At 41.1% G+C, this 25,174-nt stretch overlaps 1 protein-coding gene across 3 annotated transcripts in view; it reads right to left on the reverse strand.

The window, feature by feature from the left end:
- The window catches only part of Otud7a (OTU deubiquitinase 7A), a 247,668-nt gene that overhangs the window by 60,203 nt on the left and 162,291 nt on the right, over positions 1-25,174 (reverse strand). For all 3 annotated transcript variants that reach the window (XM_057756512.1, XM_057756509.1, XM_057756511.1), the window contains 2 exons: positions 21,518-21,608; positions 20,106-20,260 (listed from right to left, as the gene is read on the reverse strand). In XM_057756512.1, the coding sequence (XP_057612495.1) occupies positions 20,106-20,256 (151 nt within the window). In that variant the 5' untranslated portion in view covers positions 20,257-20,260; positions 21,518-21,608. The remainder of the gene's footprint in view (positions 1-20,105; positions 20,261-21,517; positions 21,609-25,174) is intronic.

A 25,174-nucleotide genomic window follows, 5' to 3' on the forward strand; every position in this document is an offset into this window, starting at 1 on the left:
CTTTTAGGAACCTATTCCCCAAGCTGGGTTGCCTTGCCCAGGCTTGATGCAGAGGGGAGAAGCTTGGTCCTGCATCAACTTGATGTGCAATGCTTTATTGACTCCCATGGTAGGCCGGCCCCTTTCTGCCTTTCTGAATGGAGAGGAAGGAAAGCGGATTGGGGGGGGGGAGCGTAGATGGGAGGTAAGGGGAAGGAGTGGGAGGAGAGGAGGAAGGGGAACTGTGTTTAGTATGCAAAATAAGTGAAAAATTTTAATAAAAAATATTTACTTAGAAAAAAAAGTTCATGGGGAAGTCATTTTTGCTTTGTCATTTTAGGTTGGGGCTGGAGATGGGGCTGAGTGGTAGAGCCCACACTTAGTATGCTCCAGGCTCTGGTCTCATTCTCTGCCACACAAGAAAAATGGAAAAAGATTTAGTGAAATGGAGCAGAATGACAGGGCTCTTCCAAAATCAGGGGTCCCCAGGCAGGCGGCTGTGCTATCACTGCCTAGCCATTTGGGCTCTCTGTGGTTGCCAGTTAAGATGCTCTCTGGGCAGCAATGTGGATCTGCTCTACTGGGATCCCATGGTCAGCTGGTAGACAGTGGGGCTTTTACTGAAAAAGGTCTTCCCGTCACCTCCCTCCTTTCTTGTGAAGTATTTTCACAATAATCTCAGTCAGCAGCTGCTCTCCCCACACCATGGGCATGATTTCAAGAGCCCAACATAAATGTCAGTGAATGACCTGTCACTGTGACTGTCAAGCAACTGGCAGCAGCCTTTCTGCGGGAATTGGATCAAGAAAATATATTAGAAGCAGTTTCCAAAACTACATAATTTTCAAGCCTAAGAGACCAGGAAAAGAGGGTATGCTTCCTCAGAAACAGCCTGAAGAATTCTCAGTTTCAAATGATCAGCTCAATTAGTTACCATACACACATCTGCAGTTGGCTGGGTAGCTCAACACAAGGGACAGGGATATTCTATGTCTCCCAGGCTAGCCCGGAACTATGAGGCTCAAGTGTTGTTCCTCATGTCTCAGACTACCAAGTAAGGTGGAACTGCAGGTGCATACCGTGCCTGGCTCCTTCTTTGTCCCTTCTTTCTGAGGAAAATAATCTAATTTATTCACCTTCATTTTCTTTGGCTTTCCAAATTTCAAGAAGATTCTGGACAGTCACACAAACACAAAGAAGATAAAACCAACGACCATGAGATGTTAATTTCACATTACTGGTTTTCCTAAGCTAGATTTTGCTGCTTTGTTCAGGAGTTGTTTTTTATGGTGAAGAAGGCAAGGCGTGGGCTTGTTGCTGGGACACCTTGGAGGAGCTTTGAGGCCTAGCTTTCACAGTTATTACAGAAGTGAAGTGCCGCTTTCCCTTCAGGTAGAGGTGGGGGCTTCATGAGCAACTCCTGTGCGTGGCTCCCTTTCAGAAATCTTCCTAATTAACTTCCGATGTGTGCAAAGTGGCCAGACAATGTCTAGCACATAGATGTTCCCCACATTTTTTTTCTTTGCTTTCTTCCTTTTTTTTTTTTTAAGTTTTGCAATCTATTAGAGTATGGATGACATCATTGGAAAAATAAAGGTTAATTAGGCACCTCATTAAAGGATTTATTAAGCCATTCCTTCAGCAATTATGAAAAACATGCTGGCATCTTTCTGTGTGTGTGGGGAGTGCTGGGTAGCTGCAAGAGGTAATGCATACAGAGCTGGGGGTGGGCGATGCAGCTTTTGTAGAGGGAGCAGAGGCTTTGGGGGGTCTGAGCTAGGTTCAGATGTTGGTTCTGAACAGGCGGCAGTGGGCTCTGCTCTGTCCTGGCTGTGGAACCTCTAGAGAGTTTTCTTGGCTTCAGCTTTCTCAGTTACTCAATTGCAAATCTAACCTCTCCATTGCTAATTCATTGTGAGAAAAGCCATGACAGCATATCTGAAGAATCCAATGTCTGGCATGAAACAACATCCCTATTATATATTTTATGAAGACCTACTGGAAGAAAGGAACTCAAAGGCACAAACACAAAAAAATAGAGAAAAAGATGGTTAATTACCCTGATTCGTACAAGGCGCACTGTGTGCATGCTGAAGGGCACACCATGCCCCAGTAACACTACAATTTTAAGTTAATCAAATCTTTCAAAAACTGCCCTATAGACACCATCATTAAAAATGTCATTTTCTTTGTTTTAAAAAACTTCTAATTAAATGGGGGAAATAAGTCCTGGAGTTTCATTTTCTTTTCTTTTCTTTTATTATTGATTTTTGTTGAGCTTTACATTTTTTCTCTGCTCCCATTCCTGTCTCTCCCCTCCCCACTTCAACCCTCACCCAAGGTCCCCAAGCTCCCAATTGACTCAGGAGACCTTGTCTTTTTCTATTTTCTACTTCCCATGTAAATTAGATCTATGTAAATCTTTCTTAGTGTCCTCATTGTTGTCTAAGTTCTCTGGGATTGTGATTTGTGAGCTTGTTTTCTTTGCTTTATGTTTAAAAACCACTTATGAGTGAGTACATGTGATTATTTCTGTGTCTGGGTTATCTCACTCAAAATGGTATTTTCTAGCTCCACGCATTTTCCTGCAAAATTCAAGACTTTTTTTTTTTTTTTTTTTTGCTGTGTAGTACTCCATTGTGCAAATGTACCACATTTTCCTTATCCATTCTTCAGTTGAGGAGCATTTAGGTTATTTCCAGATTCTGGCTATGACAAACAAAGCTGCTGTGAACATAGTTGAGCACACGTCCTTGTGGCACGATTGAGCATCCTTTGGATATATATCCAAAAGTGGTATTACTGGGTCTTGAGGAAGGTTGTTTCATAATTGTCTGAGAAATTGCCACACTGACATCCAAAGGGGTTGTACCAGCTTGCATTCCCACCAGCAATGAAGAAGTGTTCCCTTTTCCCCACAACCTCTCCAGCGTGAGTTGTCATCAGTGTTTTTGATCTTGGCCATTCTTACAGGTGTAAAATGGAATCTCAGAGTTGTTTTGATTTGCATTTCTCTGATGACTAAGGATGTTGAACATTTCCTTAAGTGTCTTTCAGCCATTTTAGATTCCTCTGTTAAGAGTTCTCTGTTTAGGTCTGTACTCCATTTTTTTTATTAGATTATTTGATATTTTGACGACAAATTTCTTGAGTTCTTTGTATATTTTGGAGATCAGACCTCTGTCTGATGTGGGGTTAGTGAAAATCTTTTCCCATTCTGTAGGCTGTCGTTTTGTCTGGTTGACCGTGTCCTTTGCTTTACAAAAGCTTTTCAGTTACAGGAAGTCCCATTTATTAATTGTTTCTCTCAGTGTCTGTGCTGCTAGGGTTATATTTAGGAAGTGGTCTCTAGTGCCAATGCGCTCAAGTGTATTTCCCACTTTCTCTTCTATAAGGTTCAGTGTGGCTGGCTTTATGTTGAGGTCTTGGATCCATTTGGACTTGAGTTTTGTGCATGGTGATAAGTATGGGTTTATTTTCATTCTTCTACATGTTGATATCTAGTTATACCAATACCACTTGTTAAATATGCTTTCTTTATTCCATTTGATAGTTTTTGCTTCTTTGACAAAAATCAGGTGTTCGAAGATGTGTGAATTAATATCCGGGTCTTCTATTTGGTTCCATTGGTCCTCCTGTCTGTTCTTATGCCAGTGCCAGGCTGTTTTCCATACCTGGGTTTTTTTTTTTTTTTGCTTCTCCATATGAAGTTGAGTACAGTTCTTTTGAAGTCTTTGAAGAATTTGGCTGGGATTATGATGGACATTACATTGAATTTGTAGATTGCTTTTGGTAAGACTGTCATTTTTACTATGTTAATTCTGTCTATCTAGGAGCATGGGAGATCTTTCCACTTTCTGGTGTCTTCTTCAATTTCTTTCTTCAAAGATTTAAAGTTCTTGTCAAACAAGTCTTCCACTTGTTTTGTTAGAGTTACTCCGATATATTTTATGCTATTTGTGGCTATTGTGAAGGGTGTTGTTTCTTTGATTTCCTTCCCAGCAGTTTTATCATCTGTGTACAGGAGGGCTTCTGATTTTTTTTTTTGAGTTAATCTTGTATCATGCTACATTACTGAAAGTATTGATGAGTTGTAGAAGTTCCTTGGTAGAATTTTTGGGATCATTTATTTAAACTATTATATCATAAGCAAACAGTGAGAGTTTGACTTCTTCTTTTCCAATTTGTATCCTCTTGATCTCCTTTTGGTGTTTTATTGCTCTAGCTAGGACCTCAAGAATTATATTGAATATGGAGAGAGTGAACAACCTTGTCTTGTTCCTGATTTCAGTGGAATTTCTGTGAGTTTCTCTCCATTTAGTTTGATGTTGGCTTGCTGTATATTGCTTTTATTATGTTTATGTATGTTCCTTGTATCCCTGCTGTCGCCAAGACCTTGATCATGAAGGGATGTTGTATTTTATTAAAACCTTTTTTTGGTATCTAATGAGATGATCATGTGGTTTTTATTTTTCAGCTTGTTTATATGGTGGGTTACATTGATAAACTTTTTTATGTTGAACCATCCCTATGTCTCTGTGATGAAGTCAACTTGATCATAGCAGATGATGGTATGATGTGTTCTTGGATTTGATTTGCCTGTATTTTATTTAGTATTTTTGCATCAATGTTCATGAGTAAGATTGGTCTGTAATTCTCTTTCTTAATAATGTCTTTCTGTCGTTTGGGTATCAGGGTAATTGTAGCTCATAAAAATAGTTTGGCAATGTCCCTTCTGTTTCTATTGTGTGGAATAATTGGACGAATATTGGGATTAGTTCTTCTTTGAAAGTCTTGTAGAATTCTGAGCTGAAAACATCTGGGCTTTTTTTGGATGGGAGACTTTTGATGACTCTTTATTTCTTCAGTAGTTATAGGAATGTTTAATTTGCTTATCTGGTCTTGATTTAATTTTGGTAAGTGATATTTATCCAACAGTTGTCCATTTCCTCTAAATTTTCCAATTTTGAGTGGTATAGGATGTCCTTCTGTGTTTATGTTGCTTTCATTGGTTATTATAGAAACTGCCTTGGCCTAGTTGATAGGGCGGAACTCAGGTAGGCAGGGAAGACAGAACAGAATTCTGGGAGGAAGAAAGCAGAGACAGGCAGATGCCATGGATCTCCTGCCTGAGACAGATGCTGGTTAAAATCTTTCCTGGTAAGCCATGATCTCGTGGTGATATACAGATTTATTAGAAATGGGTTAAATCAAGATGTAAGTATTAGCCAATAAGAGGGTAGACATAATGGGTCAGGCAGTGATTTAAGTAATACAATTTTTGTGTGATTATTTTGGGTGTAGGCTAACTGGGCGGGATAGGACAAAAGGGGCCCAGCTCTCCCTACTATATTGAGGAGTATAGGTTTTCAAAATATGACTTCATGATTCTCTGTATTTCCTCTGTGTCTGTTGTTATGTCCCTCATTTCATTTCTGATTTTATTATTTGGATATTCTCTCTGTGTCTTTTGGTTAGTTTGGATAAAAGTTTGTCTATTTTGTTGTTTTTCTCAAAGAACCAACTCTTTGTCTCATTGATTCTTTGTATTGTTTTCTCTGTTTCTATTTTGTTGATTTTGGCTCTCACTTTAATTATTTCCTGCCATCTAGTTCTCTCATGTGAGTTTCTTTCTTTTTGCTCTAAAATTTTCAAATGTTCTGTTAATTCACTAGTGTGGGATTTTTTTTTTTTTTTGGTTTTTTCGAGACAGGGTTTCTCTGTGGTTTTGGAGCCTGTCCTGGAACTAGCTCTTGTAGACCAGGCTGGTCTCGAACTCACAGAGATCCGCCTGCCTCTGCCTCCCAAGTGCTGGGATTAAAGGCGTGCGCCACCACCGCCCGGCTTAGTGTGGGATTTTTTTCAGCTTCTTTATGTAAGCATTTAATGCTATGAACATTCCTCTTGACACTGCTTTCATTGTGTCCCATATTTGGGTATGTTGTGTGGTCATTTTCATTGAATCTTAGGAAGTCTTTAATTTCTCCCTTTATTTCGTCCTTGACCCCTTGATGATTCAGAAAGCATTGTTTATTTTCATTGTGTTAGTTGGCTTTCTGGAATTAGTATTGCTGTTGACTTCTAGGTTTAAACCCTGGTGATCTGATAAGATACATGAGGCTGTTCTAATTTTTTTGTACTTGGTGAGGTTTGTTTTGTTACCAAGTCAATTTTTGAGAAGGTTCCATGAGGTGCTGAGAAGAAGGTATATTCTTTTCTGTTTGGATGGAATATTCTATAGACATTTGAGTCATATAGTCCATCTGAGTCATAACATTTGTTAGTTCTCTTATTTTGCTGTTCATTTTTTGTCTGATTGACCTGTCCAGTGGTGAGAGGGGAGTCTTGAAGTCTCCCACTACTAGTGTGTGGGGTTTAATGTATGATTTAAGTTTTAGAAGTGTTTCTTTTCCATATGAGGGTGTCCTTGTATTTGGGGCATAAATGTTCAGTATTGAAATTTCCTCTTGATGACTTTTTCTTGTGACTAATATGAAATGACCTTCTTTGTCTCGTTGACTGATTTTAGCTTGAAGTCTATTTTGTTAGATATTAGGATATCTACACCCACTTGTTTCTTAGGTCCATTTGATTGGTATATTTTTCCCCAACCCTTTACTCTGAAACAATGTCTGTCTTTGAGGTTGAGATGCGTTTCTTGTATGCAGAAGAAAAATGGATTCTGTTTTCGTATCCAATCTGTTAGTTTGTGCCTTTTTATAGGTGAGTTGAGTCCGTTTACATTAAGGGATATTAATGGCCAGTGATTGCTATCTCCTATTAATTTAGTTTTCATTGTTGGTGATGTTAGTTTGTGCGTTTTCCCCTACTTTGGGATTTGCTGCTATGAGGCTGAGGCCATCAATTGTGTTTTGTTGGTGTAGCCAATTTCTTTGGGTTGGAGTTTTCTTTCTAGTATTTTGTGTAGGGCTGGGTTTGGGCTAGGTATTGGTGAAATCTAGATTTGTCATGGAATATCTTGCTTTGTCCGTCTATGGTGATTGACAGTTTTGCTGGGTATAGTAGTCTGAGCTGGCATCTGTTGTCTCTTAATGTCTGCATAACGCTTGACCATGACCTTCTGGCTTTCATTGTCTCCAGTGAGAAGTCAGGTGTAATTCCTATACGTCTACCTTTATATGTTACTTGGCCTTTTCCTTTTGCAGCTCTTAATATTCCTTCTTTACTCTGTATGTGTAGTGTTTTGATTATTATGTGGAGAGAGGACTTTTTATTTGGATCCAGTCTATTTGTTGTTCTGTAAGCTTGTTGTATCTTCTTAGGCATATCTTTCCTTTGGTTGGGAAAGCTTTCTTCTATGATTTTGTTAAGTATGCTTTCTGTGCTTTTGAGTTGAACTTCTTCTCCTTCTTCTATACCTATTATTCTTAGATTTGGCCTTTTCATGGTATCTCATATTTCCTGGATATTTTGGGCTAAGTTCTTGTTAGATTTAATGTTTTCTTTAGCTGATGAGTCTATTTCCTCTATCGTATCTTGAGCGCTTGACATTCTTTCTTCCATCTCTTGTATTCTGCTGTTCATGCTTGCGTTTGTGGTTCATGATCGTTTTCTCATGATTTCTGTTTTTATAATTCCCTCAGTTTGTGTTTTCTTTATTGCCTCTATTTCAGTTTTCAAGTCTTGAATAGTTTCATATGTTTGATTTCTTTTTCTTGGTTTTCTTTAAGTGACTTGCTGATATCTCCCATTTGTTTTGTTTGTCTTTTCTTCCATTTCTTTAAGGGAGTTTCTCATTTCCTCTTTTAGAGTTTCAAACATTCTCTTGAAGTTATTTTTACGTCATTTTCTTCTCCTTCATCCATATTTGGTTGTTCAGGCCTTGCTGTTGTAAGGTCTTTAGGTTTTACTGGTGTTGTGTTGCTCTTTGTGGTGTTGTATGTGTTCTTACCTTGTCTACTGTCTTTTCCTCTACTAGATGTGTTTGGTGCTGAGACTCTGTTGGATAATCTTCTAGATGCCAGTGAATTCAAAGCTCAGATGGTTGTTCCTCATGGTACAGTCAGTGTCACAGTTCTAGTTACCCTGTTGGTTACTCCATGTTCCTGGAGATAGCTCAGTGCTCCTGTGCTTTGCTCTGCTCCCTTGGAGTTTGTGGTCTAAGGCCTACTTTGGCCTAGTTTGCCGGCTTTGCCATTTCTGTAAATCCTGGTCTGGAGACTCTCCTGCAGAATTCCCTGGGTTGGAGTTGGACCTGGAAAGGTTTCTGGCTCCAGTCTACTGCCTCAAAGGTCCCAGGCTCAGGTGTGCTCAGAATCTCAGAGAACCTCTTTATTTCCTCAGAGGTCCCAGACTCAAGCTCAGACCCACAGAGGTTCCAGGTTCCTGCCTATTCCCTTTGATGACCCAGACCAATGCCCGGATCCACAGAGGTCCTGGCTCAGGCCTACTCCCTCTGAGGATCCAGATTCATGCCTGGCCCCACCGAGATCTCTGTTTCCTACCTATTCCCTCAGAGGTCTCAGGTTCACTCACATCCCAAGTGGCAGATGTCCTGGCTCAGACCTAGTTGTTGGGAGGTCCTAGACTCATGCTCAGACCCACCGGGGTCCTGGCTTAGGTAAATTCCCTTTAAGGTCCCAGATTTACGTATGGACCCTCAGTGGTCTCTGGCTCTAGCTCACTTGCTCAGCCATTACTCCCTTGTACCTGTTCTGGTGGAGATTGCTAACTCTGGATCTGGTTGCTGGCTCAATCCTGATCCAACCGTGTCCCAGGACAGGGTTGGCTTCCGGGGCTGGATTTGCTCCTGGCTTCTGCTGTCAGTGGAACTTGTTCTCTCTCTGTCCTAGGTAGCTGGTTCAGTCCCATTCCAGTTCTGGTGGAGATCACTGACTCTGAGTCAGGTTGTTGGCTCAATCCTGGTCTGCCCGGGACTGGAAGTCCTGGAGTTTCTGACCCACCTTGGCAGGTGCTATGGTTTGACTGTGAAAAGTCATCTCTCCACAGACTCCTGTACCTGAATACTTGGTCTCCAGCCAGTGACAACGTTGTGAGCAAATGTAGAACCTTTAGAAGAGGATCCCCACTGAGGAAATGGGTTGCTCGTGGTGGTCTTGAGGTTTTATAGTCTGGCTCCACTTCCTGTTCACTTTCTGCTTCCTGATCCACCCCAATGCAAGAAAGCATCCTGGACACCTGGTGCTCCAGTCAAAAAGCTGTTTCTAATGCCATGGCTTCCCCTGCCCCACATGAGGCTGCACCCCCCCCCAAATCATTTATCTAAACAAATCCTTTCCCCTCAGTATTGGTCACAGCAATAAGAAAAGTGACAGAGGGGGACTTGAGAGGAGTGTGTACAGGGGAGGGTCACAATGGGATGAAGCAGAAGCAGAGGGTGGTGGGACTGAAGGAAGGGAAAAGGAAGGGTCTCAGGAGGTTGCTGAAGAAAGCTGAGTACCCACGGGAGGAACCTAAGGGAGTGACTCATCTCTTCTAAAACTCACATTTAAATTCAGCATCACTGTGGCAGTGTTGAGAGCTGATCTTTACAGGGGAGTAGTAACTCCTCTGGAAGGACTGGATTAGCTACCAGCAGGAAGTGGTCTAAAGTGTGGATGCCCTCAGTGTTCTCCCCTCTTTGGTACACCTAGTGTCCTTCCCATTTCAGTCATGCTACATCTCATAACCTCCCCAGGGGATGGGCAGACCACAGTGACATGCTCTTGGACTTCTGGACTCCAGAATAAGCTGAAGAAAACCGCTATTGCTTATGAATTATCTAGCTACAGGTATCCTATCACACCAACAGAAAATGGACTTCACAGAGTTGGAGAGCTTTGGGGAAAGGTCTCTTGTTCTGACTCTGTCCTTGGCAGTGTGTAAGAACTGACAGAAAGGAGACAGGTGGCAGGCAGGAACACGCTCCATCTGGAGGCAGATCCTGGTTCACTTTCTTGTCTCCATTTCTTTACCTTGCTGTTCCAATCCTGTCTTGCAGCCAGGGTTCGTATTATTATCAGACTCTTTCTGTTTTCCCTGCACTGTACTGTGATTCTTATGGCAGGATTTCCCCCTTTCAATCTTTTAATATTGAAATAAACAAGTAAAGTATACTCATAAATAAACTATGCTCATAAAAGTTAAAATAGCACGAGAAGTCCCAGGTCTCTTCTGTCCAGTTTTGGACACCACTCCATCTTCTGATCCTTTAGCCCCCTTCTGGATTCCTAGAAGGATGCAGTATCTCTATCCTCCCAGTACACACGTCCCCAAGGCCTGCCTATGAGAACATTTTAAACTTTACAGCACCAACACACCTCATACCTTCAGGAATGCTCTACATATGGAACTGCAGTCCCTTAACTTATGAAGAAGCTGGGACCAGTGGCTGCAGCTGGACACTACCCAGTGCAGGACATGCCTCAGGACTCAGGAAATGACCCCGCCAAAGACCAATGAGCTATCACCTCCTTACGTCATATGGCTATTAAGAGAAAGGAAAGTAAGTAAAAAAAAAAGTATGGTATTTTGGGGGAATGGAATGCAAATTAGTATAGCCACTATGGAGAAGAGCACGGAAGGTTCTTAGCAAACTAAAAACAATCCCACCACAGGGCATGTATTTAAAGGCAATAAAATCAACATATCAAAGGGTTGTCTGCACCTCCACATTCACTGTAGCACTATTCACAATAGGCAAGAACTAGAAACAATATAATTAATTACCCACCTTTAATTGATTAGCAGATAGAGAAAATGTGGAATACTATTTGGCTATAAAACATGAAATTCTGTATTTTGTGAGAGCATGGGTGAACGTGGAAGACACTATGGTAGGGGTATAGGGCAGGAACAAAAAGACAAATACTTCATTAGCTTACTCATCAGTTCTACTTTAAAACAATGCTGAACCGCCTACCCCTGTGACCTACGTAAGGACCAAATGTTCCACTTCCTTTCTGTGCCCTTTTCTGCAGACACCCTTCCATTAGGGAGGCCCAACTTGTGTCACTAACCCCATCCAGACCTGCCAGACCTCACTAGCCCACAACCCTAGCTGGGGAGTTCAGACTTCCTTCATGACACTCCTCTACTCCAGCTACCCCACCAACCCCACACATTCTCACTGCACACACCTGTCCCTCTCTCTAGGCAGACGCAAGATTCCCAATGCCAACTATACCTACCTCCACAACCTAAGAACCTTCTCCAGGGAGGGGCATTAGACCCAAACCAGTAATTCCATCCATTTCTGTAAACTGCCTAATGACCCTGTGTCCTTCTTGCCTTTCTGTACCCCTCTCTACATATATCCCTCTGGTAGGGAAGCCTCACTTGTACTAACCAAATCCATCTGAGGAATATCCTTACCCTCGTCCCTAGCCTGGGATATAACCCAGCAACTCCACCCACCTCTGTGACACACCTGAGGACCATGAGTTCCACACTTGCCTTTTACGTAAAAAAAAATTCCCATATTCATATAGGCAATTTGGACAGTGCCCATTACCTGAGGAAAAGTGTTCAGATCCCTGAAAACTGACTCTGCGAATTTGCAAACTCTACAGAAAGTCTGCTCCTGGGCTCAGAACCTCAGCTCAAACTTAACTGGCTCTACTTCTGAAACATCATTTGAACATTGACAAAGAATTGTTCAAAGACTGAACCCTAAGCCTCATGTGGCAACCTGACAAGTTGGGATAACAGACAATAGAACTTCTGACACCCACTCAACAAAAGAGAGACAAGAGTTCTCTACCACAAAACACCACTAACTACCTAATTTAAGATATTTAAGACCCATTGAAAAATCCCAAATATGAATAACCAAAACAAATCTCCAACAAAAATTTTAGTCACATAGTAATATCACCCGAGAAAATGGACTTAGATGACATACAAGAAGATTATTTTGAAATATCAATAATAAATATGATCAAAGAACTTAAAAGGACTATAAAGAAATACCAGATGGAATACTGCATTCTGGATTTTTGCAGAATGCAAAAGCTCAAAAAAAAAATGAAACAATTCAAGGTGTGAAAACAATTTAATTAAATAAATAGAATATCTGAAAAAAAGTCAAAATCAAAACTTGAAATAAAAAAATTTTGGAATTCAAAGAAAAAGTTCAGAGGAATGCTTCAACAGCAGACTGGATAAAATAGAAAAGATTATATCATATCTTGAAGAAAAGGTAAAGGAACTGGATCACTCTGCCAAAGAAAATGTCAAATCCAAAGAGCTTCATGAACATAACACGAAAGGAACTCTGGGACACCACAAAACCACCAGATCTTCTAATAGTAAGCACAGAAAAAGAAAAGACCCAAATCAAAGGCACAGAATTTATTGTCAAAAAAAAAAAAAAAAAAAAGAAAAGAAAGAAAGAAAAGTAACTTCTAGTACCATGAAGGCTAGCTAATAGGGATGAAGCTTCAAGCTGAGCAACAACTTGGTTTCTCCACGTTCCACTGAACATAAGTAAACTGTGTCTTCAGCAATGGGGTCTTACAGTTTATAGAAGGTATCTAATAGCTTTGGCAAAAGCTCATAAAGCTTATGGGAGAAGAGGTTGATGGGACCAATGACTCAACAAACTTTAACCCATTTCTGGTACTGGAGGTTTTACTTGTTGGAAAAGACATCTAGTTGGGGTATTGGCTACTCCATTATATAATTACTTTATTCGTATGCTATTGGAGGACAAAAGTAATCAGCAATATCGCCCAGAGACAAACCCTAAGACCTACAACACTGACCTACCTGCAATAAAGACTGGTACAATAGTGGCACAAATGTTATGGAAGTAACCAACCAATTTTTTTCTTTAAAACTTGTATTTAAGGTCCATACCATGAGGTGGAACCCATACTTGATACTGCTAAAATGGCCAAGAACTTGAGACTAGATACATCATGGGCTATACAGGAAAACATAATAACAGTTTTCTGCTCAAGGAACATAGCAAAAATATATGACTCCTAATGACATAGTGCTGTACCTATAGAAAGATCAGTGAATCACCCAACCCTCACCAGAGAAACTTCTTTTTGCAATAAACAGGAATTAACACAGACAGACACACAACTAGACAATGTGCATAGAGTGAGAGACTCTGGAACATTCAGTCCTAAATCATATGCCTTCATCAAACTCTTCTCCTCAAGGCTCAGGGATCTATGGGGAAGAGGAGGCAGACACACCATAAGAGCCAGAGATAGTGGATGACTCCAAGGAAACAGCATTTTCCAAATACAATGGGAATGGCACACACACATGAATTCAGACACTTTGATAGCATACAAGACCTGCATAGTTCCAAACCAGACAAAATCCCAGAACTAAGAAGGTGAAGAGATCACAAAAGTCTCACCTCTAACCAAGAAGTTATTTACTGCAATTGATACCTGCTGGGAAAAGGAAAACCAGTTTTTTTCTTTTTTCCCCAATGGAATGACATTGGATATATCAACTATACTACAGGGCAGGCCTCATGTTCAGGAGCTGGCCAACACTATTATTATTATTTATTAGGTGTGTATTTTCTTTTGGTATTTTTGTTTTATTGGTTTTTGTGTTTTAACATTTTTTTTCAGAGAGGGGACATGAAAAAGTTGGGTGGATGGGAGGTTGAGGGAGATCTGAGAGGAATTGGAGATAGGGAAAGAAAATGATCACAATATGTTATATAATAATTTTTAACTAAAATAATAAATTAAAAACCCATAGAAGAGCTGGATGGTGCAGGCACATGCCTTTAATCCTAGCACTCAGGAGGCAGAACCAGGCAGATCTCTGTGAGTTTAAGGCTAGCCTGGTCTACAAGAACTAGTTCCAGGACAGGCACCAAAACAACAGAGAAACCCTGTCTCAAACAAACAAACAAACAAACAAACAACCACAGAAGAAAACTTCCCCTAATCTAAGGAAAGAGATAATTATCAAGATCCAAGAGGCAAACCAAATAGACAGGAACCAGGAAAGAAGCTCCACATGTCATATAATAAACAAAACACTAAACATATAGACAAAAAATATTGAAAGAACAAGAAAGAAGGACCAACTCATGTACAATGACAGGGTGATTAGAATCTTGGCAGGCTTTCTATTAGAGACCATAAAATCTAGAAAGAATTGGACCAATGTCCAACAAGTTATAAAAGACCACAGATGCCAGTCTAGCACAAATGAGTTAAAGAAGAAAGGAAAATCTTCCATGACAAAACAAGATTTAAGGAATTTTAACTACTAAGCTGGCTTTAGGGAGGATTTTGGAAGGAACACTTAGGTCTGAAGAGAATGTTAAACGTACAGAAGAATGGACAAGGAACAAATCAATTCCAGAACACTGAATCAAGAGAGACCTACTAGAACTCCACAAAAGCCACCAAATGACAGGAATTAGTAGTACACACTATTGAACAATAACTCTTAATAGTAATAGTCTCAACTCCCAGTGGACACAGACACCATTGCTAAAGTAAAGAGGCAGCTTTCTTCTCTTGAAGAAAAAAATTCTTTACCAGCTGTATATCTGACAGAGGTTTACTATTGAGAATATACAAAGAACTAAAAACACTACAGCCAGAAAATAACCCAATTTAAAAATGGGGCATAGAACTAAATGGGAATCTCAAAAGATGGAACACAAACAGCTGAGAAACAATATTGAACATCCTTAGTCATTGGGAAAATGCAAATAGAACTACTTTGAGATTTCATCTCACCCCAGTCAGAATTGCTAACAACACCACCACCATCCCACAAATGATGACGAATGTTAGCATGGATGTAGGAAGGGAACGCATTTATTCATTGCTGGTGGGAATGAAAACCATTGCAATGACTACAGAAATCAATGTGGATGTCAACCAAGTTAAAACTAGACCTACCATATAATTCAGCCAGACCCAAAGACTCCATATCCTAGTCTAGAGATAGCGGCTCAGCCATATTCATCACTGCTCTACTCACAATATCCTGGAGATGGAAACAGCCTAGATGTCTATCAACTGATGAATGGATAACAAAAATGCTGTGTAGTTACACAATGGAATATTATTCAGCTATTGAAATTATGAAACTTGCAGGTAAATAGGGCTGGAAACAATCATAAGTGAGGTAACCTCCCAGAAAAAAATTCTGCATGTTCGCTCATCTGTGGATGTTAGCTTTGAATCTTCATACATGTGTGTTTCATTTGTAAAACCCATAGAGGTCAGAAAATTAATTAGTGGCCATGGGGAATGATATTAAAGGGAGGGGAGATAGAATTCAGTGGTATAAAGGATAAAAACAGAATGGAATAGAAGGGGCTAAACTGGAGAGTGGAGGAGAGAATAGAGTAGAGGAGGGGGTATGGGAGAGATAAATAACACTGAAGGACTTTTGAAAGTACACCAAAATCTACTGTAGAATCTTTTTATCATATATATATATATCATATAATAATGTAAGTATATAACACATATTATGTACATTATATAAGCTCCTAATAACACACAGACACAGATACACACACACACACAGAGGGAGGGAGAGAGAGAGAGAGAGAGAGAGAGAGAGAGAGAGAGAGAGAGAGAGAATGGAGTTACCCTATATCAAAGAACAATGTCCCTACTAGGCACCAGAGACTAACAAATTAAAGGCCTAATGCCTGAAATAGGTTTCTTCTTTTGGGGTTATTGGACAATGAGGTACCACAGACCCACAAACATTGATTCCATTGCTCTTGGTTACCGTCTAGAACTTGACGGTAAAACCCAATTGCTGATGACATCAAATAAGTCACAGAACGTGAGACAATCAAGCTGGTATGGACCTGGAAGCTTCATCCATACGGACTAGCTTTCTTAGTGCTGGAATGTGCTATACACGCTACCCGAGAAGAAACATAACCATCAGGCGCCCCTATCTGTGAACCCTGTGACATGCTACAATGACTCGCTTGGCAAGACAGTCCCACCGGTGCAAGAGTGGCACAAAAATCACAAGACTAAACATCCACTTTCTGCTTAGATTTCTCTTCTACAAGAAGAAACCCAGACTTGGTACCATTACTGGGCTAAGAACCCAAGGCTAGACAAGTTCACAGGCCCTAGTAAAGAACCTACTACTAATACGCCTCTAAGTGGACATAGTATTAGACCAATCCCTAATGACTTATTATATATAGATATAATGGCATCTTCTCAGAAGTCACCTTTCAACCATCATCTGAGAAGCTTCTACTTGTAGTAGATACTGATTCCCACAGACTCACAATTGGCCAAGGTGTAAATAACATTGCAGAATGCTCATCCTTGAATGAGGTTTATATGTAATCCCTCAAGACTCAGGGAACATGGTCGAAGAGGGCACAGAAAGGGTATAAAAACCAGAGGTAGTGGATGACTAAGTGGAAACATCTGGACACAGTAGGGCAGCTGCCCATATGAACTCATAGCAGTTGTGACAGCATTCACAAAACCCATGCAAATCCTGGTCAGACCAAATTACAGTACGGAGAGGGGAGTTGGGCACATAATCCTACCCCCTTGCCATGGAGAGTGTGGTGATCTGAAGATGGTTCCCATAGGCTCAGAGGGAGTGACATTATTTGAAAGCATAAGGACCTTGTTGGAGTAGGTGTAGCCTTGAAGGAGGAAGTGTATCACTGGGGGTAAGCTTTAAGGTTCCAAATGTCCAAGGCAGGCCTAGTGACTTTTTCTTCCTGCTGCCTGCAGATACAGATGTAGAACTCTAAGCTACTTTTCCAGAACCATGTTTGCCTGAGTGCTGCCATGCTATCCACCATGGTTACAATGAACTAAACATCTGAACTGTAAGACAGTACCAATGAAATTTTTTTCTTTATAAGAGCTGTCTTGGTCATGATCTCTCTTCACAGCAACAGAAATAGAGTGACCAGAAACTGTCTGCTGGAAAAGGAAGGGTCAGTTTTCTCTAGGAGCGTGGTCCCTGGGAAGGTGACCATGCTCCAGTGGAAGACCACACATCCAAGAATATTTTGGATTGCACGAGTTCATCTTAAATTGCTTTAAAAATATAAACTAATTTGCTAAAGTAAGGGTGGGTCTAGAAAGATCCAGGGGTGTGTGAATATGATCAAAACACTGTAGGAGACTCTAAAAACTCAAAGAACTGGAAAAAAAAGTAGAACTTACAAGGGTAGTGATATGGCAATCAGAAGGAAGCTCGCTAAATCTTTGGGGAGGAGGTGCTGGCCGAAAGATATAGTTACGGTAAAGCAGGGGACCACATTTTGGAGATTCACGGTGTAATTTAGTGGGTAAAGCTAGTGATGACATATTTTACTCTGTAAAAAAATGCTGAGAGTGGATGCTTAAGTGTTATCAACACAAAATGATCCTTGTATAAGTGATGTACAGATTTAGATTTAGACATGCCATGATGCCACGATGTGTGTGTGTGTGTATATGTATGTATGTATGTATGCCTATTTGTATTGCAAACATTATGCTATATATTATACATACATATAACTTTGTCAATCTGTAAACAAATATAAACAAGAAGCCAAAGTCAAAGCAAACGAGCCCGGCCTGATGAAGGAGATGGCTCCACTACAATTTCCCACAAAACTGGGGGTAGCTTTGTCCTTTTTCTTCCACATAACAGTCCATCAAGGGAAGTCAGGGCAGGAACCCAGCAGAGCCTATGGAGGAGTGTTGCTTACTGACTTGCTCTTTATGGCTTGCTCAGCTTTCTTTTTCTCCCTTCTTTTAAAATAATTTATTTAGTTATTTTACATCCTTGCTGAAGTTTCCCCTCCCTCCTCTCCTCCGAGTCCCTCTCCCCAACCGTGCCTCTGTTCCCACCCCCAATCCACTCCTCCTTCCTCTCTGTTTAGGAAAGAGCAAGTCTCCTATGAATATCAACAAAACAAGGCATTTCAAGTTGCAGTAAGACTAAGTACCTCCCCATGTATTAAATCTGGACAAGGGGACCTGGTATGAGGAGTAGGGTCCAAAAGCCAGTAAAAGAGCCAGAGATAGCTCCTGTTCTCACTGTTAGGAGTCCCACAAAAAGCTCAAGGTATACGATTGTAACAAATATGCAGAGAGTCTAGGGCAGTTCCATGCAGGCTCCCTGGTTGTCAGCTCAGCCTCTGTGAGCCCCTGTGAGCCCAGGTTAGATGATTCTGTGGGTTTGCTTGTGGTGTCCTCGACCCCTCCGGCTCCTACAATCCTTTCTCCCCCTCTTCTGCAGGAGTCCTTGAACTCCGCCCAATGTTTGGCTGTGGGTCTGCATCTGTTTCCGTCAGCTCAGCTTGTTTTCTTATATGCGCCAGGACTACCTGCCCAGGGACAGCACTGCCCACAGTGGTCTGGACTCTTCCATACCACAGGCCAACCTGAGGGTGACATATTCTCTCTCTCTCTCTCTCTCTCTCTCTCCTTTTCTTTTGACATTTTATTAAGGAGGCTCCCTCTTCTCAGAATACTACAGTCTGTGCAGAATTGACAAACAGATTAAAAGACTGTTAAATATATAAAGATAGCATTAGCAGCGATTTAGTTTAAACAATGTACAGAAGACAAGCTGGAGCCAGGCAATTAACAGAGCCAGAGGAGCCCGCAGGCAGCAGCAAAGGTCGTGACAGGACATCATCTAAGTCCCAGAAGCAGAGGAGAGAGACATGCTGCAGAAGAACAGGCAGAGTAACTGCTGGAAGGTTGAGTATCATGAGAGGGCAGGTGGTGCAGTCGCGGAGGCAAACAGTGAAGGGGAGAAACTGCTATGTTGTTCACGGATACAGAAAGTCCATCGGAAAGAACCCAGAATCAATTCTGAACAAAGTTTTCTGTAAATTCTGTGTGTCTTCTGCTGGACCAAGAGCATATACAAAAGCCTGAAGTCTGTTCTCTGCTTAAGGGTGAATGCCTGGCCACCTTCCCTGAATTAGGGGCACCTTACATATCTTCACTCAACCTTTTATGGAAATCATAGTGAGCTGATTTGGAAAGAAGAAATAAAACTCCCTATTCCGAGGCCATATAATCAGCCTTGTTAAAATCTTAAAGCTATATACACATACACACATGTATACTTTTTCAAGACATACCTCTTGAAAAAATATTTACTCTTCTCCCTCTGTTCCCTGTTTCCATTTGTTTTGATTTCATTTAAAAATTGAGAGGTTCACACATGAGTATAAACTTCTAATCTTCCTATGCTCCAAACCTAAAAATATTATGACATCTTCTTCTATAACTAGAATTCACAAATGCATACACACACACACACACACACACACACACGCCAGTCTCATCCCCAGTTCACCCATGACAGCCTTCCCTGCTCCCCTGCTCCTATTTCCTGCTCAGACCATGCGCTAGGATTTCCTTGGCACCCCAACAAGAGCTTCCAACGTTCAGGAACTACCCCTGGTTATGAAAATGCCTAGTAAGTCAGTTTTCTCTTTTGACCTTGAGAATCACTGTGGCCTGTACTGCTCAAAAGTTCCCAACTCCACAAACAGTGATCTGAGGCAGATCAGTTCTGAAACACAAGCCGTTGCTCCTCATGCTCAAAAGTCTGAGCAGCAGTGATCAGCTCTTCACTTTTCCTTGCTTCATCAGCATCATCACTCAGGAGGAAAAACCATGGTTAACTCCAGTCTGTGCTGAGTATGGCTGAACAGAGCCCCAGAAATAGGCCATATACACCAGGTACATACTTTCCATGTCTCCAGAGTTCTACCTGAAAAGCTCAAAGGTGCATTTAGATTTCCTGGCTATATTAGAAGCTTTCTTCAATGGTAACTTTGGCCTAAGATATTTGTGTCTCAGTTAAGACAAAGATATGAAGGGAAGATCTCCATGGAAAGCATATTCTTGAATGTTCTAGAATTTCCACTTCATTGTATTAGTATATTATCCTTAAAAAGTGATCAGCTGGACTCATTCTCTGGAAGCATTCACCCATGCCATCTTCCTCATCTGTGCACATTTACAGTTGGTGACCCATGTCCTGTCCTAAATAATGACAAGCAAAATAGAAAAAGTCCATCCTCAACATTAACACTTTGTTTTACTTCAAAAGTGGCCAAATACTGTCTGGGTGACACCATTGCCAGGCAGTGAGGACCCCTTATCTTCTGAATGGGTAGTTTGGGAACAATGAGGTCCACATACCTTCCAGCAGGTCTCTGGCCAGACCAGGTTCTGCCCCCGTGGACCGAACAAAGTCTGACAGGACTGCGTCCATATCAAGCGTCATAGGATCATGTAGAAGTGCTGCCCAGCACTCAGCCGAGGGCGGGTTTGGAAGCAGGCTAGAGACCATCCATCTGCAGGAGACAAGAGAAGGGCATCTCACCATGCAATGGACCAGAGGGAATGTGCATGCACACACATGCATGCACACATGAGTGCATGTGCACGTGTGTGGGCACACACACACACACACACACACACCTCAGAGTCCCAGAAGCCAGAAGAAATCCCTACCACCTCCGTTATATAGTTCTGAATTCGTTTTTGAATATTTCCCTTCCTTTACACGCAAGCTGTTACATCATTAAAGCCAACCTAAGGCATTAATCCTCTGCAGCCCTGTGAGATGGGGCACTGGGATGTGTGCTGTGTCTTCCAACACGCTGAAGTCTAATCTATCAGCTCTTAAAGAGACTCCCAGTTCAGTCCTGGCTGACTGGAACTCCATACTTACTCACGATGACTGCTAAAACATCTGCTGCCTCCCTGAGTTTCCACTTTCACAGTGACAACCCCACCGTGTTCACAGGATGTCAGATGTCCTGAATAGAACAGCTGCAGGCCGAGGGGCAAGATGAGTGCCTGAAACAGCCGGTGAGTTTGTCACCTGGAGAAGCCAGTTTCGGAGCCACTTGTATTCTCGGTGAAGGGTGTTAATCCCAGCACTTGGGAGGCAGAGGCAGGCGGATCTCTGTGAGTTCGAGACCAGCCTGGTCTACAAGAGCTAGTTCCAGGACAGGCTCCAAAACCACAGAGAAACCCTGTCTCGAAAAATCAAAAAAAAAAAAAAAATAGATGCAGCTAGCATCATGTAGATGACTGGTCAAATGCGGCCCTCTATCTGTTTTATACATAAAATGTTATTGGAATTCAGTCACCAGCACATGAACGAGTTGAATAGCAGAGACCATGAAGTCCACAGAATTAAAGTGATCACCACATGGGCCTTTATGGGAAGTTCACTGATGCCAGGATAGATGCTGCACAATCTTGTACCATCAAGTATGTGGTTAATTTTACACACTGCATGGTGTTGCTGATGAATACCTCTTGTTCCTCCTTCTCTGATAATCAGAGGATGGGAGTTCTCAGTGAGCAGATTTTGTATCTTTGGAGCAAGGCACACTGGCCTTATTTGGCTGGCTATGACAGGGTGTTAACTGCTGTGGGAAGGGAAGGTAAAAATCCCTAATGCCAGGATGTGGGGACCGAGGTCTCAGGCAAGAGGTCATAATTTCAGAGCTAGTCATTTGTGATGTCCTATCTCCATCTGGCTCCTACTTTGGAGTAAGATTTGGTTGGTGTGGCTGAAAATGAAGAAATGGCTTGACCTGATGTATGTGGCACCAGTTAGGAGACTCCTTCCTCCGCCTCAAGCACCGCAGCTTCAGCCGCAAGAGTCTCCTCTTCTGTCACTGCCACCTGGGGACGAACGAGAGCACAGGGCATGTTATCTCCTCTCCTGTGCTTCACTCTCCAACAGAAGCAGCTGCATTGAAGGTAGGGGAGAGTTGCTAGAGGTAGGTCCTTTGCTTCCTGGCTGCCATAGGAGCTTCCTGGCAAGAGAGAATGGTCTCAACTTCCTCTGGGAAAGCACCTGGGATCATAATCATGGGACAGACTCACTCTAAACCTTGCTATTAACTTTGGGGTCAATATATTTAATCTGAGCTACCATTTCAACCACACAGTTCAGTGACATTAGCTGCAGCAAATGTCACTTTCACCTCCAGAACATTTTGTCTTTCTAAATGGAAACTGGCCCCACTAGACACTGGATCCCTATTGCTATTCCCCTTAGAACCTGGCAACCTCCATTTTACTGCCTGCTTCTATGAATTAGACTATATACTCTTATAAGTAAAATCTCACAGTATTCATCTTTTTATGATTAACTATTTCACTTGGCATAAGTTCATCAAAGTTCATGTAAACTGTAGACTGTCAGAATTTGAAAGTGATCGTTGATGGAACACTATGAACTTCAGTTGCAAGACTTGGAGGAACTGAGTTGGATCTGACCTGCCAGCCTGTTCCTTGAGGATTAGTTTTCACAGTACAGGAAAGTGATATGTAAGGAGGAAAAGAAAACAATAGTCATACCCAGCTACCATGCCTATGAACACCAACAGTGACCAGCACATTATGATATCCCTAAAGGTGCAATATAGATAATTTGCATTGGTATGGATCTTGGTTTATTGATACGAATTTAATCCAGCAACTGATGGAAGCAGATGCAGAGTCTCACAGCTAAACACTAGGCAGATTTTGGGGAACTCCACAAAAGATGGGGAGGAAGGATTATAGGTGTTAGAGGAGTCAAAGACATCACAAGAACGTGACCCACAGAATTGATTAAGCAGGACTCGTAGGGGCTCACAGAAACTGAAGCGACAAACAGAGACCCTGTATGGGTCTGAGTAAGGTCCTCTTCTTATACCTTATGGTTGTGTAACTGGGTGTTCTTGTGGGACTACCAACAATGAAAGTGGGGGGGTCTTTGACTCTTTTGCCTGTTTTTGGGACCCCTTTTCTCCTAATGGGTTCATTATCCAACCTTGATATGAGTGTTAGTGCCCAATCTTACTGTATCTTATTAGGCCATGTTGGTGGATATTACTTGGGAGGCCTGCTTTTTTTTTTAAAAACTGACGAGGGATCTGGGGGAAAAGGAAGGAGGAAGGTAGGAGGAAGGGGAAACTTTGGTTAGTATGTAATGTATGAGAGAAGAATAAAAGTTAAATAAAAAAGGAACACTACCAAACTCGGTCTACAGAGCTGGTGCTAACCTATACCAAACCCAGAGGAAAACAAAGCAGGAAGAGAAAACTACAGACCATTTCTGCTGATTAACTAACACAGACTCAGAGATTCTCAATAACTACTTGCAAACTTAATTAAAAAGCCATTAGGAAGATTATATGCAATGATCAAATTGGCTTCATCCTAAGAATGAGAACTTGGTTCAACATAGACAAATCAACGAATGTAAGACATTACATAAAAAGACCTAAGAACAGAAATTACATACAGTAGTTCTCAGTGTTTAACATGCCCTCATGATAAATATCCTTAAGAAACAAAATATAGAAAGAATATATATCAACACAATAAAGGCTACACATGACAGTCCTCTGACCAAAATTTACTAAAAGAGGGAAAACAGAGTACTTCTGAAGGCTGGGTTGAGACAAGGGTATCTACTCTCCATTCTTATTCAGTTCAGGGCTAGAGCAATGAGACAAGAGAAAGAAACAGCATGGGTAAGGACTAAAAAGGAAAACACCACGGGGCTATATTCGCGTATAACATGACACCACACTAAGGGGTTGTAGGAATGCCAAAAAGCTCTTATCAGATAAGTATATTCTGTAACGTAGCTAGATACAAAGCCTACATAAAATATACGTAGATTTTCTAATCAGCAACAAAAAACTTGCCAAGATAGAAATTAGGAAAAATATCTCCTTCACAAGAGTTTCAAACAATTCCAAGGAATCTACCAAGGAAGTGAACAACCTCCACAGTGGAAACTTTGAGACTTTAAAAATTAAACTGAATGATATACTAGACAACGCCAAGACTTTCCACGCTCATGGATTAGCAGAGCCCATGTAGTAAAATGGCAACATTGCTTTTCAGTCGTCCTGTAAATACTCATGGCTCAGGAAATGCAGCTGCTGAGCAACATCTGCAGCTTGTGAAGGCGCAATCTGGCTGGTTAACAGATGCAGCAGACCTGGTGGAAAAGAATCCCAAAGAAGCCCTGTGGTCACAGCAATAGGATTTGCTACCATGGGACTTAGGGGCTTCCTTGCAAAGCTGATGTCACACCCCTATAAATAATATTATTGTGGTGACTGAATACTTTCTCATCTTAGAAACTAGTGAACAATGAGGGTGTGAGAAGTTCAGGAAGTAAAAATTTGCCTATATTTTTTGTATTTTTCTTTCTTTTTCCTCTTTTAACATGTTTTCTATTTCCAAATTTAAATAATTTCAATATAATTTTGTTTTCCACAAAAATGGCAATATTATAAGAAATAGCACACATATCAATCCAGTTCCATCAAAATTTCCACAACATTCTTCAAGGAACTAAAAAATAATAAAATTCATATGAAAATATAGAAGGCCCCTTAAAATAAAAGAAATCCTAATTAGAAAATGTGCTGGAGGTATCATAATACCTGACCATAAATTATGTTACAGGACAACAGTCACAAAAATACCCTTGGTTCTGGCACAAAATGGTACAAGAGAATAGAAGGTCCAGAAATAAATCTACATAGTTATAGCTACCTACTTTTGGACAAAAGTATCAAAAATATACACTAGAAAAAGAGAATCTTCAACAAATGTGCTGGGAAAATTATATACTCATGTGCAGGATTAAACTAGATCCCTATCTCTCACTTGCACAGAACCAAATTCAAAACAGATCAAAGATGTGAAATGCTGAAGCCGCCAGAGGAAAACATAGGAAAGATACACGAGAAAGGCACAGCAAGGCCCTCCCCCAAAAGCCTACAATTGCATGGGGGATAATCTCAAGATCATTAACAAATGGAATCACACGATATAAAAGGTTTCTGCACCGTTACAAAACTATCAGCAGTGAGACAGCCATGGAATGGAAACAACTCTTTTATAACTATACTTCAGACATGTTGTCAATATAACGAATATATAAAGAACTTCAAATTTAATCATCAAAATTCTCGAATCTTCCAATCAATAAATGGACTAATGAGTGGAGAGAACTGTTTTCAAAAGCAAAAAGCACAAGTGGCTCAAATAAATATTTTCACAAGTGTTCAATATCTTTAGCCACCAGGGAAATGCAAATAAAAAATACTTAGGGGTTCCATCTCACCCCAGTTACGGGGGCTGTCATCAAAAAAACACATCATGACAAATGCTGGAGAGGAGTTGGGGAAAAGGGAGTCCTTAGCCACTTGCTGGGACTGTAAAGTGGTACAGAA

The sequence above is a fragment of the Chionomys nivalis genome, chromosome 23 (assembly GCF_950005125.1).
Source record: "Chionomys nivalis chromosome 23, mChiNiv1.1, whole genome shotgun sequence".
NCBI lineage: Eukaryota > Metazoa > Chordata > Mammalia > Rodentia > Cricetidae > Chionomys > Chionomys nivalis.